This window comes from Anas acuta, chromosome 2 (genome assembly GCF_963932015.1).
Source record: "Anas acuta chromosome 2, bAnaAcu1.1, whole genome shotgun sequence".
Lineage (NCBI taxonomy): Eukaryota > Metazoa > Chordata > Aves > Anseriformes > Anatidae > Anas > Anas acuta.
This window is the reverse complement of record NC_088980.1, coordinates 75,918,845-75,935,385: the sequence shown is the minus strand read 5'-3', so window position 1 is coordinate 75,935,385 and position 16,541 is coordinate 75,918,845. Positions and strand designations below refer to the sequence as shown.

Here is a 16,541-nt window from a genome sequence, read left to right as displayed (position 1 = left end):
AAATACCCTTTTATGTATAAAGCTTCATTTACCTTTCTGGTGAATTCCATGCCTTTCTAAAGACATAAATGACAAAGCTTTAGGTAAACTTTGTTTATTTTATTGTTTAGCTTTCCCTTCCATCTAGAGTATTAATACAATTACATAAGTTATTTTCCTTAACTGGAAAAATCTGCATATGCTAGAAAGACATGAGGTGTAGCCACAGAGGAATGAGAAATCTAGAATGAGAGAGCCAGGAGTTGGACTCGATGATCCTTATGGGTCCCTTCCAACCTGGGATATTCTGTGATTCTATCTAGATCTTTCTTCTATTTCTTAACAATTAGATTCCTCAAGACAAGCATCTGAGTTCATATTTGGACATTTGGATGTAGCTGACAGTGTTTCAGGAAAAAAAAAAAAAGAAAAAAAAAGAAAAAAAAAAAAGGAAAATTAAATAACACTACTTTTATTTTGGTGCCTAAAATAACAATGAATACAGAGATGCAAACTTGAACATTTTAGCTATGGATGCTGTTTGAGGTAGCCTAAATTGCTCATGTTTAACAGCCCCCTCTATAATACAATAAAAATATTGAAGTTTGTTGTATTCATTTAGTACTACTCCACTGTATTTAAAAGATCATCTAAAGCAGCTGTCTTATTAGAAACATTATTGCTTCTTGACACATCACAGCAGTATTTCATCTGATGTCAGTAACAGAAGAGACAGATTGAGAAGACAAATATATTTAGTTCATTTTTAAAAGATTTTTTTTTTTAATCTAGCCCAACTATTAATTACAGTGGTCTTTAAATCCCATTTGCATCACAAAGCAAGGACAACAATCAAATATTGCTCACTACCATCTATTGGTATTACTCATTCTCTACATCAGCAGATATTATAGGCTCCATTTGTTGTGTTTTCAGATAGCCTGAGGAGGGTCAGAGGAAAGAAAATCCTACAGAGTCTTTCCTCCTTTCCTGACACTGTTTTGTCTCCAAACAACAAATAGAGAGAAACTTTGTCACTAGAGATGCATAAACAATTGCATCCATTAGTCTGTAACAGATTTGCTACTGAGTCCCAATGGCTGATGCACAGGGTGAAGAAGAGTATGATGCAGCTTTTCCCTTGAAAAATTTAGAAATCCCTAATCCTCTGATGGTGTGCTAGAGCCCCAGGGACTGCTGTGAGAAAGGCTCTGGTACAAGTTCTCTCATGCCCTTGTCACAGGAATTAATTGGGTCTTTTTAGCTGGATTAGAGGATGAATCCTCTCCATGGAAACCAGGAAGATTTACTTGAAAAGGAGACTGATTCAGCTGAACATTTTAGTAACAACAATTCAACATCCACCAATAATATTTAAGAAAACAACCTGGGTTGCTATTTTGCATTGATGTTATATTCTTTCCTACCATACAGGGGCTCTCAAGCATCAGAACACAGAGTTTGTTTTCTCTTTAGGAAAGGTGGCAGATTTTTCATTTCATTACCCTCTATGCCATCCTCCCTTTTTCAGACAGGGCAGACAGAAATAACATTTTTAATGTGGATGCTGCTGCTAATTAGTGGTCACTAGTTTGTACATTCTACCTGACTTCTCCAGGTAAGCACTTATTGGCTTGATCTAGTGAGACCCAACAGTCTGTCTTGCTTTAAAATAAGAATTCTAGTTCAAGGGAGAATTTTCTGATTTCTGACAAGAATTCAGTCCCGCTTTAAAACTGTCAACACGTTTGTGGCCCAGAGCCAAGGCCTGAAAACCAAAATCTTTTACATTACCAAACACAAAGCTTTGTCAAGTAGCAGGTATTTTAAAAAATTTCTGAAGACATAAAGGATCAGGATCAAAAGTCTATTCAAGCTTACCCACATGTTCCTGAGGCTTCTCTCTGTAGCCAACACCCAGGCATGCACAGGCCTGAACCCTGCCTGAACACATGAGATTGCTCAAACACAACAATGAAAAGATGGACATCCATTTACAACTGCACTGATTTTGAAACACTTCCTTTGGGGATACTTGAACAGCACAATTATTACTTCACTCCTAGAGAAAAGTAGCTGCTTCCAAATCTTCTACAAAATCTTTATCCCACCCACTCATCACTGTGTTGTGCTAGTTAGTTAGCTAGTTTGATTGGCCCTACTAGATTGCACTGGCAGGAAAAGGGGCAAGAGAAGGAAAGGACAAGAGAAACACCGAGTTGTTCAACCCTCATTTCCCTGCAGTGTGAACTATTACTTTCTGATTACTATCAAAATCAGTGTCTTTTACCATATGCTTTTTTCACAGTTTATTGAAGATAATGTGGTCAGATCAAACATAGAGAAATATTTGTTGCACAAAATAATTTTAATACATTTCAAGAAATGACAAAGACAGTGCTCCAAGATCCAGGATTTGTTCTGTTCTCTCCTAAACCACTTCACAAAAAAAAAAAAAAAAAAAAAAAAAAAAAAAAAGCAAAATGTCTCAAACATTCCTGCTTCAAGTGTCTAGTGATATTTTCAAGTCATATTTTAGAAACAGCTGAAAGTAGAAAAATGGCATTTGAAATGGCACTTGAAGAATTTCTCTGTATTGTTCAATATGCAGTTTTAACTAAGAACATAATGTAATGAGCAAATGCCCAAACATTCAAGGCCTGTTCATCTGCAGGTCTGTAATCCCATACAAAAAATAGAAAAAAAAAATTATCTGCAGCCACTGCTGTGAAGTCTCTCTCTCACTGTCAGTCTCCAGTGGTCTTGCTTCTCTGACACTGGAGGTATGAATTCCATGCTATTTGAAAATTGGATTGTTTTAAACTTCAGAAAAGCACTTTTTAAAAAGGAGAGCATATTTAAAATCCTCTGAAAGGGATATTATTTTTCACTGTTTTATTTAAACTGAATTTTAGAAGAAGGAATTTTGAAAAAAAAAAGTTTAAAAATTAAACAGCTATCACCAATATGTTGCTGTTTTGAAAAGAAGTAGCAGATTATATTGTAGACATTCAAATTGTTTCAAATATTCTTATACAGGTAGAAATTTTTAACCTGAAAGTATTTTCCTGTCCACCTCACCTTGTTCAACATTCTTCAATGAACCTTTTAATAATGTCTGAAGACTGATGATGCATTGTTAAAAGGTGCACCCTGGAGCCAAGATGTGACTGCGTTTCATATGGATGACATGCCAAGCCAGCAAATGCTGAGAACCTCACCTAAAAGGTGACTAGCTGGTGCTCTATATCATTAAAGATGCACTGCTAGCTTAACGTTTGCTTTAATGGTTCCTGCATTCCTTTTAGAGACAGTCCCAAGGCTGAATCCATGACCCAGAACTCCTACTTGTGCAGCTCTCTGTGTCCAATAATGCAGCATCAGGAACACCTGAACTCTTATAGAATGCCCCCACCTAGGTTTTACCCACTGTGTTTTTAAAAAACACGAAAAATGATAGAGTAAGCTATTTCTATGGATGTAGTAACTATATTATATAGTGTTATAAGGGAGTCTATTTATTTCTGAACTTTTTTTTTTTTTTTTCCAGAGATTAATATGATTAGAGATAAAATAGCCTGAACATAAACTGCAATAACAGTTTTGACTGTTGTGTAAGTCATGGCCTTAGAAACAGTATTCTGGAGGAAAAAATAAATAAATAAATAAATGCAGTAGTGTAACCAAACAATTTCCACATTTGAAAAAACATTTTTAATGGGAGATAGACCCATATCCTCTAAAAATCTCTGGCCTCATGATGAAAGAAATTCCCAAAAATTTCTTCCAGTTGGAATACCTCACAACTCATTATACATGTATGTTGCTGAGCTACCAAAACCACTTTGTTCAGAGAATACTTTGTGTCAATAACTAAGTTTAAAATTTCAGTACGCTCAAAGACAAGTGACCACTAACAAATTTACCCACAAGGATTCATTGAGTATAATACTGCTTCTTTAAGTGCATAAAAGTGCACATGCACACACAGCCTCTAAATAGCAGTAATGTTATATTTTCTGAATTGTAATCATTCTCAAGGGAAACTATGGAAGAAAAAAGGAAATGGGAATGCTTTTTTATCCCCTAAGCCTGATGTGCTTAATTCATATTTGAATTAAAATGATTTTCTTGAAATAACACTTTCCTTATAAATCTTACTATGTCAGAGATCTTTCCCTGAACTCTTGGAGAAGAGTAGTATAGTTCAATGTCCACAAATGCTTCAAAATGGAAGAAGAATACATTTCCAATATGAAATTGCAAAATGCACACAAAACAGTACTTTTTTCCCCAAAAAAATTGTTTTAATGCAAAATAGTAATAGTCATATCTCATTCATTTCTGCAGTGATTATCATTAACATCAATCTATTTTATTTACAGTTGTATAGCTGAAAAAAAAAAAAAGCAAAAACTTAATTAGATAACATTTCTAATATCCTTTCACCTATTAATCATTTGGAAAAAATCACAAATTCACCTGCAATCATCCTCTATGCCTGGCACAATTGTCCTCCTCCATGTAATTTGCACATGAAGGGAATCAAATCCAGATCCTACAAACATTGCACTGATTACAGCTCAAAAAACCCCAAGATACTCAACTGCAATTTCTGTTTGCTGTAATATCAGGATATTTTCTCCTTGAGTTTTTCAGCAAGTATCACAGAATCACAGAATTGTCTAGGTTGGAAGAGACCTCAGGATCATCGAGTCCAACCTCTGACCTAACACTAACAAGTCCTCCACTAAACCATGTCACTAAGTTCAACATCTAAACGTGTTTTAAAAGACCTCCAGGGATGGTGACTTCACTACTTCCTGGGCAGCCCATTCTAATGCCTCACAACCTTCTCAGTGAAGAAGTTCTTCCTAATACCAAACCTAAACCTCCCCTGGTGCAATTTTAGCCCATTCCCCCTCGTCCTGTCGCCAGGCATGTGGGAGAATAGACCAACCCCCACCTTGCTACAGCCTCCTTTAATGTACTTATAAAGAGTGATAAGGTCGCCCCTGAGCCTCCTTTTCTCCAGGCTGAACAAACCCAGCTCCCTCAGCCACTCCTCACAGGACTTGTTCTCCAAACCCCTCACCAGCTTTGTCGCCCTTCTCTGGACCCGCTCAAGCACCTCGATGTCCTTCTTGTAGCGAGGGGCCCAAAACTGAACACAGTACTCGAGGTGCGGCCTCACCAGAGCCGAGTACAAGGGGACAATCACTTCCTTAGACCTGCTGGTCACACTGCTTCTTATACAAGCCAGGATGCTGTTGGCCTTCTTGGCCACCTGAGCACACTGCTGGCTCCTATTCAGCCGACTATCAACCAATACTCCCAGGTCCTTCTCTGCCTGGCAACTTCCCAACCACTCATCTCCCAGTCTGTAGCTCTGCTTGGGGTTATTGCACCCCAGATGCAGGACCTGGCACATGGCCTTGTTGAACTTCATACAGTTGGCCTCAGCCCATCGGTGCAGCCTATCCAGATCCTCCTGCAGAGCCTTCCTACCCTCGAGCAGATCAACACACGCACCTAACTTGGTGTCATCTGCAAACTTACTGAGGGTGCACTCAATCCCCTCGTCCAGATCACTGATGAAGATATTAAAGAGGGATATTAAAGAGGACTGGCCCCAGCACCGAGCCCTGGGGAACGCCACTAGTGACCGGCCTCCAACTGGATTTGACTCCATTCACCGCAACTCTTTGGGCCCGGCTATCCAGCCAGTTTCTAACCCAACAAAGCGTGCGCCAGTCCAAGCCATAAGCAGCCAGTTTCTTGAGGAGATTGCTGTGGGAAACGGTGTCAAAAGCCTTACTGAAGTCAAGGTAGACCACATTCACAGCCTTTCCCTCATCCACCAAGCGCGTCACTTTGTCATAAAAGGAGATCAGGTTCATCAAGCAGGACCTGCCTTTCATAAACCCATGCTGACTGGGCCTGATTGCCTGGTTGCCCTGTAAGTGCCGCATGATGACACTCAAGGTAATCTGCTCCATGAGCTTCCCTGGCACTGAGGTCAAACTGACAGGCCTATAGTTCCCTGGGTCTGCCCTCTGGCCCTTCTTTCAGGTGGGTGACACATTTGCTAGCCGCCAGTTGACTGGGACCTCCCCCGAAAGCCAGGACTGTTGATAAATGATGGTAAGCGGTTTGGCCAGCTCCTCCACCAATTCTCTCAGTACCCTCAGGTGGATCCCATCCGGCCCCATTGACTTGTGTTCACCCAAGTGCCATAGCAGGTTGCCAACCGTTTCCTCATGGATAGTGAGGGCCACATTCTGTTCCCTATCCCCTTCCACCAGCTCAGGGTACTGGGTATCTAGACAGCAACTGGTTTTGCTGCTAAAGACTGAGGCAAAGAAGGCATTAAACACCTCTGCCTTTTCCTCATCTTTTGTAACCAGGTTCCCCCCCCTGCATCCAGTAAAGGATGGAGATTCTCCTTAGTCCTCCGTTTTGCATTGATATATTTGTAAAAAGATTTTTTGTTGTCTTTAATGGCAGTAGCCAGATAGAGCTCCAGATGAGCTTTGGCCTTTTTAATTTTGTCCGTGCAGTGCCTCGCAACAACCTTATAGTCCTCCTGAGTGGCCCGCCCTCTTTTCCAAAGATTATAAACCCTCTTTTTTCTCCTAAGCTAGGGAGTTGTTCCACCAGTCTATCTCCCACTCACACTCCCTGATATCCCTCAACCTCTCGACCTCCTCCTTGAGTTCTGCCACGAGGCGGACCAGGTCATCCACCTGCTTGCACCTCACGCACACAGTCTCTCTGCCCCCCGCAGGTGGTAGCAACAGGCTCAGGCACTCCCTGCATCCAGAGACGGGAACTGCCGCATTTTTGAGCGGGCAGGCACGCAGTCTGTGTGTGTACAGACTTCCTAGAGAGCGCACTGTGCCTGGTGTACACCATTGCAGCTGAGCTAGCGGTAGACCGCCATTAGAGGAGATGTTCCTATGGGTGGGGGGGAATGCTCTGCCCTTCCTGCTTGCCTAGTGCCTGTGCGAACTGCCGCACCACCCCCTACTGACACGCCACACCCTGTTTGCCCACCCTGTTCACCATGCTCCTGGTCACTCGCGCTCCTTAGGGGCAACTTCTGAACAGCCAGTGAGAGAGCGCTGCTGGCTCTGCCTACACCTCATTCACCTCTCTCGTGAGGGCTGCCAGGTCCTGGCGGCTCCCTCAAGTGGGCTCGATGCCGGAAAAATAGCCCTGCCTTCTGATCTCCCGCTCCACTGCAGAACATGTTTGCCCCGGAGACAATTGCCTTGGCAAGTGGCTCCAAGTGGCTGTGCAAGTAATTGCACAAATATAGCCACATATTCTAATTCTCACTCTACTCTCTGGCACTTTTACTTCTGTCTTTTAAAACTTGCAAAAATGTGAGAGAAAAATTCTCATTTCAATTCGGTATTTTACTTCTATCAGAAGGATGTTTTGTTGTGCTAATGCTACATTTACACTAAAGCAAACCATAACTAAAATTAAGTACCATCTTGGTCTTACACTATATGGTCACTCTCAGAAGTAGATTGTGACAAAGAGAAGAAAAACAGGATTTTGAAAAGTTAAAAAAATCAGAGAATTGCCATAAACTGGGGTTTGGCTAATCTTGAGAAACAGTGAAAATTAAAAACTAAACCAAAAAACTAAAGTAAAGTGTAATGGTCTTCAAATATTTTAAAAGTGAAGAGACCTGAATATGTAATAATTATTTTAATCATGCATAGAGAAACTGCATAATTCTGCCTTCAGCATAGGCTCTTCTTATACAAGGCTGATGTTTGCAAATTCCCTTTCCAGTTCTTTTCTGATGATAGGATATTCAGGAATATACCATAAAAATAAAATAATACCCTCCCCCCCCCCCCCCCCCCCCCCAAAATAATCAAGTGAACAAACCAACCAACCAACCAACCCAAAAAAAATCACAAGGCAAACAAACAAAGAAACAAAAAACACCCATTGTGATTGTTTTAGAACAACCTTGAAAGAGAATGAGCCAAACCGGTCTTCTCAACTATTGTTAATTTTAAATAACAGCTTAACGCTATTACATGTAAAAAAATAAAAGTACCCCAAGGTTATCTAGAAAAATAGGATAAATAATCATTGCATGGTACAGCATTAACAGCAGCAGATTTCTGGTTTCTGAATGTCACATTAGTATTTTTAGTAGCCCTGTAATTATTAGTCTAATAGTGTTCCATCCTGAGAGATGTTAAATACTCCCCAAAATTTCATTGTATCCTTAAGTCCCACTCAAGCTGATGTTCAGAGCTGTACGTGAGAAAAAGCTATTCCTTACTTGATTGCCACAAGACTTAAAAATTGTATCAGTGTTATTTGTCAATTACTGTATTTCTTGAAGAGCTCATGCTGTATTCTTCCTAGAAATATCAGGAAAACAAGCCATGAAGTAAGTCTTTGATAACAAGTGGCTTTGATGTCTGTGGGATTTTAGGACACTCTACACGCTTGAAACACTTGAAAACCTCGAGGCAGGCATTGGCTCCCTCACAGTTTTAAAAGAAACAAGTCTGACTGCTAAGCTCCTTCTGTCTCTAAATTTAGGTCCTGTAGAAACTCAGCCATACTGAGTTGCAACATAGATGAAGCATATTATCATTTTCACACCACCAAGCTTCGTCATCTTCTGATGACATCTTCTGAAATGAAACATATCCTCAAAAGCCAAGGTGGAGTATGGGTCCCTCACCAATGCCATACCCACTGGTGAGTACCAGGGGTACAGCAGCCACTCTTATGGCTCACTGGATTACTACTGCTCACACAGCCCCACATAGTTCTAAATGCTGCAAGTTATTTCACAACCAGTCACTTTCCCAGGTAGCTTTTCCTTCTCCGGTTCTGCAGCTGTGTTCCCTAGCCTCCAGCAGCAGCTAGATAGGAAAAAAAAAAAAAAAAAAAAGTCAAATTGCTAGTGTATATACACATATACATGCATATGTACATACGTATACATAATTTTATACAACAGAAAAGCATATGCTATCAGAAGTAACAGCTGAGGACCTATTTTTAAGTCCTTTTTACTCTGATCCTGTGCTTAGGCTATTTCCACTCCCTCCCAACAGGGCTTGAGTGCTCTTGTTTACAGCTGTAAAGCTCCACAGACAGGTTTCAATTTAGGAGGGAGTAAAACATCTCTCTTTATTACCTCAGGAGAACTGAGCATCCTGCCAGTGCAGTACTCCAATTTATCGCCAGGAGCAGATGAGGTGGACTGGGAATTAGACCCACTTAACAACTGGTTTACGCACTACTCTGTGTCATTGCTATATGAGGCCACAGGAGGTTTATGGCTTATTCTGAAGGGCAATTGTTTCTGTATCACTGCAAGGTACCGAGTAAAAATCAAAGCAGACGGCTGTCTTGCAGTGAAGACTGTCCCTTTTTTCATTTTCTGTTATGTGTTTAAACAAAAAAACTACAATTTGTTTACTGGAACATCTCCTGTGTTTATGTGGGGAACGTTTGGCTTAGGACATCACTTTTTGTCTTCTTATAGAGATTTGTCAGATTTTCACTGGACGTGTAAAGCAGAGAGTTTATGTAAAATAAGCAAGATCTCTAAAACAAGCAAACAAACAACAACAACAACAACAAAACATACCATGAAATGCTGTTTTCTTTATAGCTGATACAGACTGTAAGTGCAGTTGACAAAGATGAGCCTCCTCGAGGACACAAATTTTTTTTCGAGTTGGTGCCAGAATTCGCTGTTCATCCAAACTTCTCCATTGTAGACAACAAAGGTAACTGTTAACCAGTGCCAGTCCCCCACCCCAATACCACATAAAGATTCATCCTGTAACATTTATTCTGCATTTCCATTCTAGATAACACAGCAGGAATTATGACTAGAAGAAATGGATATAGCCGTAGTAAGACAAGTACCTATCTCTTGCCAGTCATAATATTTGACAATGACTACCCAATCCAGAGCAGCACTGGCACGCTGACCATACGTGTATGTGCCTGTGACAGTCGAGGAAACATGCAGTCCTGTAATGCAGAGGCCCTGCTCCTCCCTGCTGGCCTCAGCACAGGGGCACTGGTTGCCATTCTCCTCTGCATCATCATCCTGCTGGGTATGTAACTGTCATGAGCTGTTTGACTGATGAGGCAAAGGGGTTGTTGATTCTAGACCTCTGCATTCTTCACCTCTTATTCACATGACCCTGTAGAGTAATATTTCATACCTAATACAATATTTTTTTTTCTTTTGTAAGAACAGTTTTCTAAGATGGGTGAGGAGGTGGGAGAGTGGAAAGAGATTACTGTGGGCTGTTATCATTTCTATTCATAAGAGTGTGCAAAAAAGGGGGAGGGGGGAGGCTATCAGTGTTATTTAGGTGAAATGGTGAAATAAACTTGAAAATTTAGGTTTAATTTTAGATACTAATGTTTTACATTTTAAACACATCTTCATTTAAACCCAGGACTTTTAAAGTCATATTCCTGAAACTGAGTGATATTTTTCTCCATGATTTAAAAACAAACAAACAAACAAACAAACAAAAACTATTATATCATGAATGATTTGTAACTTTTATACTCAAAATAATAGAAGAGAACCATTCTATTGCTTGCAAGTGGTAATGAGTACAGATGATTAAATAAAGTTCAAGCACATAAGTTAGATGGGTGGTTGCAGAGCTGAAACATTAGGAAAATGAATATGAAGGAACTAGAATAAATGCTAGCTCATAACCATAACATCTGCAACTTGTATGTTTTGCTTACCAGAGAAGTTCCTCCTTAAAAGGGCTATCTTCTCCACTTTCCAGTCAAACTGTGATAAACCTCTTTTTCTTCCCACCCATCTTGGCCAACACAGCTCGCTAAGGGGAAAGTGACACTTGTACAGCTGACAGTTTATATAACTCTAAGGAACATATATTTTCTATCAGATAGATTGCTAACAAGATCAACTGGATTCAGGCTACCTCCAGCAAATATTCAGAGAGCCACAGGGGCTGTGGCTATATGGAAGGGAGAGTACCTGACAAGCTGATTGTCCATACTGCTGAGGTTCGAGCACCACGGCTGTCCTGGTTTCAGCCTAAGCCAGCTTTGGTTCCCCAGGACATTGCCCAAGCATAGTGTGAACAGGACAACTTGCAGGCCACCACTCCCAGGAGGCAGTATGATTTGAACTCTGCCAGATCTGGCTGTCCACTTTGCACAGCTCTTGTCAGTGGGCTCTGAATCTTCAAAGCCTCTTCCCATGCCAAAACACAGAGTATGAAATATGTACAATGAAACACATACTCTTGCTCTCTCACTATGAAAACATCAGTCTGATGGGCTGCAGTGCTTTAGTAAAGTAACATTCAACTAAAAACAAACAAAAAAATCGTAGTTTTTCCTTAGGACCATACGAATACCACATGAGACTCAGAACAGCCTCATGGAGCAGTGCTGTGAAGAACAAGTGTGAATACTTTGTGTCTTTGGCCCCATACTTTGGCCCCAGGGTCAAAGATCCTGCTCTACTTAAACATATAGCTGAAGCCAGAGTAACGTAAGTGAAATGTGGCTAAACGAAATTTTTAGTTTAAAATTTGTGTGGTTCTTGGTGTTTTCTTTAATTGCTGTTCAGCAAGATATATTCGAGGAGAGTATACCAGCGTCACCATGTCCAGAACAGCAGAGAGACATTAAGTACCCAGCTGTGAAAGACATTTCTTCATAATAACATTTTAGTGATCTGCCCTCACAGCTGCCCTTCTCTTTCATATGAAGTTACTAAATTTACAAGTGGACTATTATTTGTCTAGCACTAGAAAAACTTGAAAAGAATGGCTCTTGTACACATACAAAATCACAAACAGAACAGCCTTTACCTTCACAGCATTGTATCAGGACACGTAGAAGATCTTTGTTCCCCTCTCTACCCTCACTATGTCCATTCTTTTTATTCACCAGAACTCAAATCATTTGGAATAAAAAACTGCTCCTAAGGCTCAACACAAGTGCTCAACACTGCTCTAATGCCTTTAAGTGTGGCTTGGCATCCAGCGTTATGCCTCATTGACAGATGATCTTGTTGGCCTCTCCTATTTACTCCAGATACTGGAGCAAGGGTCAAATTTTTAAATGCATTTAAGCATTGAATTCCTACTGAAATCAATAGCATTTAAGCAGCAGAATGTATTTGCAAAGCTTAACTTTAGTTTTTCATCTCCTTCTGTAAAGGTCCAGCTTAGTGTCAATCTTTACCTCTCCAAAAGGAAGAGTTATTCAACTATCATTTCTTAAACTAGGGGGATCATGCTTTTAAGAAGAAACAGTTAGTAACAGAGACTGGATTTCAATTCCTGCAGTCACTGAAGCCAAAAACGGTTTTGTCAATAATATTGATAGCTGAAGGTTTTCAGGTTCTTATTTTCAGAAGAACCTGTAGATTCCATTTTCAATAGTGAATTAGACTCTTAGGAATACCTAAATCACCAGCTTTCAAGAGGGTGAATTACTTTTGCTTAGGAGACTCAGCTACTTTTGATAAAATTACCCTTAGTGACTGCCAGGAAGGCAATACTTCACAAAAGTAAAATTGAAGTCAAATACTTGTAGGATGACACATTTTAAGACATTCTCTGCTTCTCAATTTCAGCGTAGTAATAACATTTATATCTTTATCAAACATAGAATATTTTAGTCATTGCTTCCGTAAGTTTAAAAAAGCAAATAGTTTTGGCTGCTATAAAACATTAATAGTTTTTCTTATTAATTTCAACTTAGAGATAGATGTCTTTTGTACCTATTTACTAAAAATACCAGTCTTGAAGCATTCTAAGAACAACAGACAATGCAAAATATAGCTCATTTATTTCATTTCTAACTCTGTATTTCTTCTATCCTCCTTTGTTTCTTTTCAGTGTTAGTTGTCTTGTTTGCAGCCCTCAAGAGACAGAGGAAGAAAGAACCTTTGATCATCTCAAAGGATGATGTTCGGGACAACATTGTGACCTACAATGATGAAGGGGGTGGGGAAGAAGACACCCAAGCTTTTGACATTGGCACACTCAGAAATCCAGAAGCAAGGGAGGAAAGTAAGATGAGAAGAGATGTCATCCCAGAAACTATATTTCAGATAAGACGGACTACGCCTCTTTGGGAAAACATTGATGTGCAAGATTTTATTCATCGAAGGTTAAAGGAAAATGATTCAGATCCAGCTGCTCCTCCTTATGATTCACTAGCAACATACGCTTATGAAGGAAATGATTCTATAGCAAATTCACTCAGCAGCCTGGAATCACTTACCACAGATGGCAACCAAGACTATGATTACCTCAGTGACTGGGGACCTCGGTTTAAAAAACTAGCAGACATGTATGGTGGAGAGGACAGTGACTGAGACTGAGAAAGTAATCTGTGACCTAAGTGTTAGTGAAATTCATGTCTATGTTACTAGATAAAGTGGCCTACTCTCTCTTACTTGGATTTTTTTTTTTTTTTTTTTTTTTTTTACAAAAAATAGGTGTTGTCTTAGTAAGGGTTTGCTTAATTAGTAAGTCAACATACACGAATATGAGTGATTTAGATTTTTAAAAAAATCTATAATTCACCCTTTCTGCCTAGAAACCTCTGAGGAAAGGTTTTCATTTACAATGAAAACACAATAAAAGGCTTTTTGTGCCTTTAATAATAAGATAGATTTTTTTTTTTTAATTATTATTTTAAGTGCTTTGCTTTACCTTTCTGACTATCTGGGACATTGTGCACTCACATTGTAATATAATCTCAAAATTATACTTCAGAAAAGATTAATATTACTGCCATATTTATTGAGTTAAAGAATGTCTGTGCGTTGACTCATCATATTTTTATATATGTATATTTATATTTTTGTATTTTTATTAAATAAATTAGTATTTATAAAAATACTATTTACTTATGTACTTTGTTAATCACAAGTTGTCCAATCTTTCTGAACAATAGGAAATTTTTGTGTAATATTTGATTTTTGGATGAATCTTCTTATAATGGATTAGTGCTTGAAATGTACCATGAAAGAACAATATGGAGAGAGTGCTCTGTAATGGGAATGCAGTGTAGAAAAAAAAAAAAAAGAAAAAAAAAAGAAAAAAAAAAGAGAAATGATTTTGAAAATGTGATTATAAATAAATGCCATCTGACTTGTAATGTGTATTACTATATGGCATAAGAATATGGTGTTGTTGTTAAACTGCTCCACACCTACCTTGTTTGAATGGGTGATCCATGACTGGATTTAGCTGATATAGACTTGAGGATTTAAGGAACCATGAAGGTTTATTCTGGTAGAAATGAAAACCATTTTAAAAGAAATCTTTTAAAATTTTTGAATAATTAACCAAACATCAATACTCAGAGGAAGTCTATTGTATTCCAAAATTATTTGGGGGTTTTGAGGCAATTAGGCAAATCAGACTTCTGTCATTAATAGCTTCTTTCTAAATCAAAGCAAGCCATGCAATAAAAACAAAATCTAATATTTTATTAAATTTAATAGTGTTCTTTTCCTTTAATGAAGTATTTGCATTTGCATATATTTTAAAATGTTAATTACAGTAATCTAGTAGGCATTTATGTTTCAAATCTATTTCCTGTCTCAGCTTTCATGTTATGAACATTTTTCTTTAGGAGAATAGGAGGAATTTTCTTTACATTTTTCTTTAGGAGGATAGGAGGAATTTATCTGGATCACCTGTGATCAAACTGAGAGTTGTGAAGTTTATGTTAAAAAAATATGAAAAATAATCAAAGAAATTAAGAATACAGGATGCATAATGTGCATAGCACATTATGGTGGCTAAGATCATAGGGACAAGGGGATCCAAGCTAGCACTTGGATGGCTCATTGTGAGCTGCATGTCAAGTCTGCAGTGCTAAGTTGAATGCACATAATGTTAATGACAAAAAAAAAAAAAAGTCAAAATAACCTTAAGCTGTGTGGCAGCCATGTACATGGATGTGATGTAGTAACAAGACAGTTTAAAGCTTGATGATATAATAATGCATTTTATTTTTTTTTTGTGTGTGTCTTTTGTCTTTTTTGTGTCTTTTGGAGATGAAAAAAAAAAGACTTTAGAATATATGTTTAATGTTGCTGGCAAAGAGGTACACAGAAATGCGTTAGTCTATCAGTGTTGTTTAAATAAATTTAAAGCACTGCCTTAACATAGGATTGAAGGATGGTGGTGTATAATAAAGCAACGATTTCCCTGAAGAGAAATGACTAGAAAAAAAATCAAATCAAAACAAGAATTTAGGAAATACTTCCTTGATTTAAAGAAGTTGTAAACTCAAACTTCAACTCCAGTGATTACAGTGATACAGTAGATTGGATTAAACAGAAATCTAGTAGTAATTTTGTAAGTTTTCATCAGAAATGTGAATATTACATAGTGAGGTAGAATGTCAGGAGAGAGGAAAACAAAAATGAATCTCTGCCCAGATGCACCAGCTCTGCGTCGGTGCAGCGTCACCTTGAGAACTGTGTGCAGTTCTGGGAACCACAGTATAAAAAGGACATAAAATTAGGGAGTACCCAAAGGAGGTCTATTAAAATGATGAAGGGTCTAGAGGGCAAGATATATGAAGTGGCTGAAGTTGCTTGGTTTGTTCAGCCTAAAGAGGAGGCTGAGGGTAGACCTTATGGTGACTTACAGCTTCCTCACGAGGGGAGCAGAGGGGCAGGCTCTGAGCTTTGTTTGCTGGTGACAGCAAAAGGACCTCAAGAAATGGTATGGAGCTATGACGGGGGAGGTTCAGGCTGGATGTTAGGAAAAGGTTCTTCACTGAGAAGGTGGTTGAGCTCTGGAACAGGTTGCCTAGGGAAGTGGGAAGTAGTCAAGGAACCAAGCCTACCAGAGTTAAAGAAGCATTTGGACATATATAAAGAAGCTCTCAGACATATGGTTTGTTTTTTTGGGTGATGATATGTGAAGCAAAGAGTTGAACACAATGATTCCTGTGGATTCCTTCCAACTCAGAATATTCTATAATTCTATGATTGAGAATTAAAAATGCCACTTGTAGAGGCATGTCCACAATGTCATTATTTTGTTGTTCTACTGTGGTACTTTGAGAAAAGCACAAATTACCTAAGATCATGGATGGTTGGACTAGATGATCTTGTAGGTCCTTTAGATCCTTTCCAACCTTGTGTTTCTATGATTCTATGATTCTATTAAACATCTATTAAAAAACAAACAAACAAACAAACAACAACAACAATAAAACCTAGCACCTCCTTCTCTCATTCCTGAATTTCCTTGCAAAGAGAGAGATTTTTTAGCCTTTGTTTTCAGCAATGGAATAATACTTGTACTTTCCAATGTTTTCCCATTATTTCAGGAGTGAGCACAAGAACCCTGTACCACTTAAAGCATTATATGTTTAAAGTATGACTTACATAGATCTACAGATGACAAAATTTCATAGTTGATGTAGCAAAACAAGCCATTTCTCAAAATTACTAAAAATTTAAAGCATTCTTAAAATGACTAAGACTAACTGGCTAGTTTATCACTTGATGT

The 16,541-nt window shown here is 38.7% G+C and overlaps 1 protein-coding gene across 4 annotated transcripts in view; it reads left to right on the top strand.

Moving 5' to 3' along the window:
• Positions 1 to 16,197, top strand: part of CDH9 (cadherin 9) — a 115,231-nt gene extending 99,034 nt beyond the window's left edge. For all 4 annotated transcript variants that reach the window (XM_068670866.1, XM_068670864.1, XM_068670865.1 and 1 more), the window contains 3 exons: positions 9,647 to 9,764; positions 9,849 to 10,100; positions 12,894 to 16,197. In XM_068670866.1, coding sequence (XP_068526967.1) covers positions 9,647 to 9,764; positions 9,849 to 10,100; positions 12,894 to 13,375 — 852 coding nt within the window. In that variant the 3' untranslated portion in view covers positions 13,376 to 16,197. The remainder of the gene's footprint in view (positions 1 to 9,646; positions 9,765 to 9,848; positions 10,101 to 12,893) is intronic.
• Positions 16,198 to 16,541: the final 344 nt, after the last annotated feature.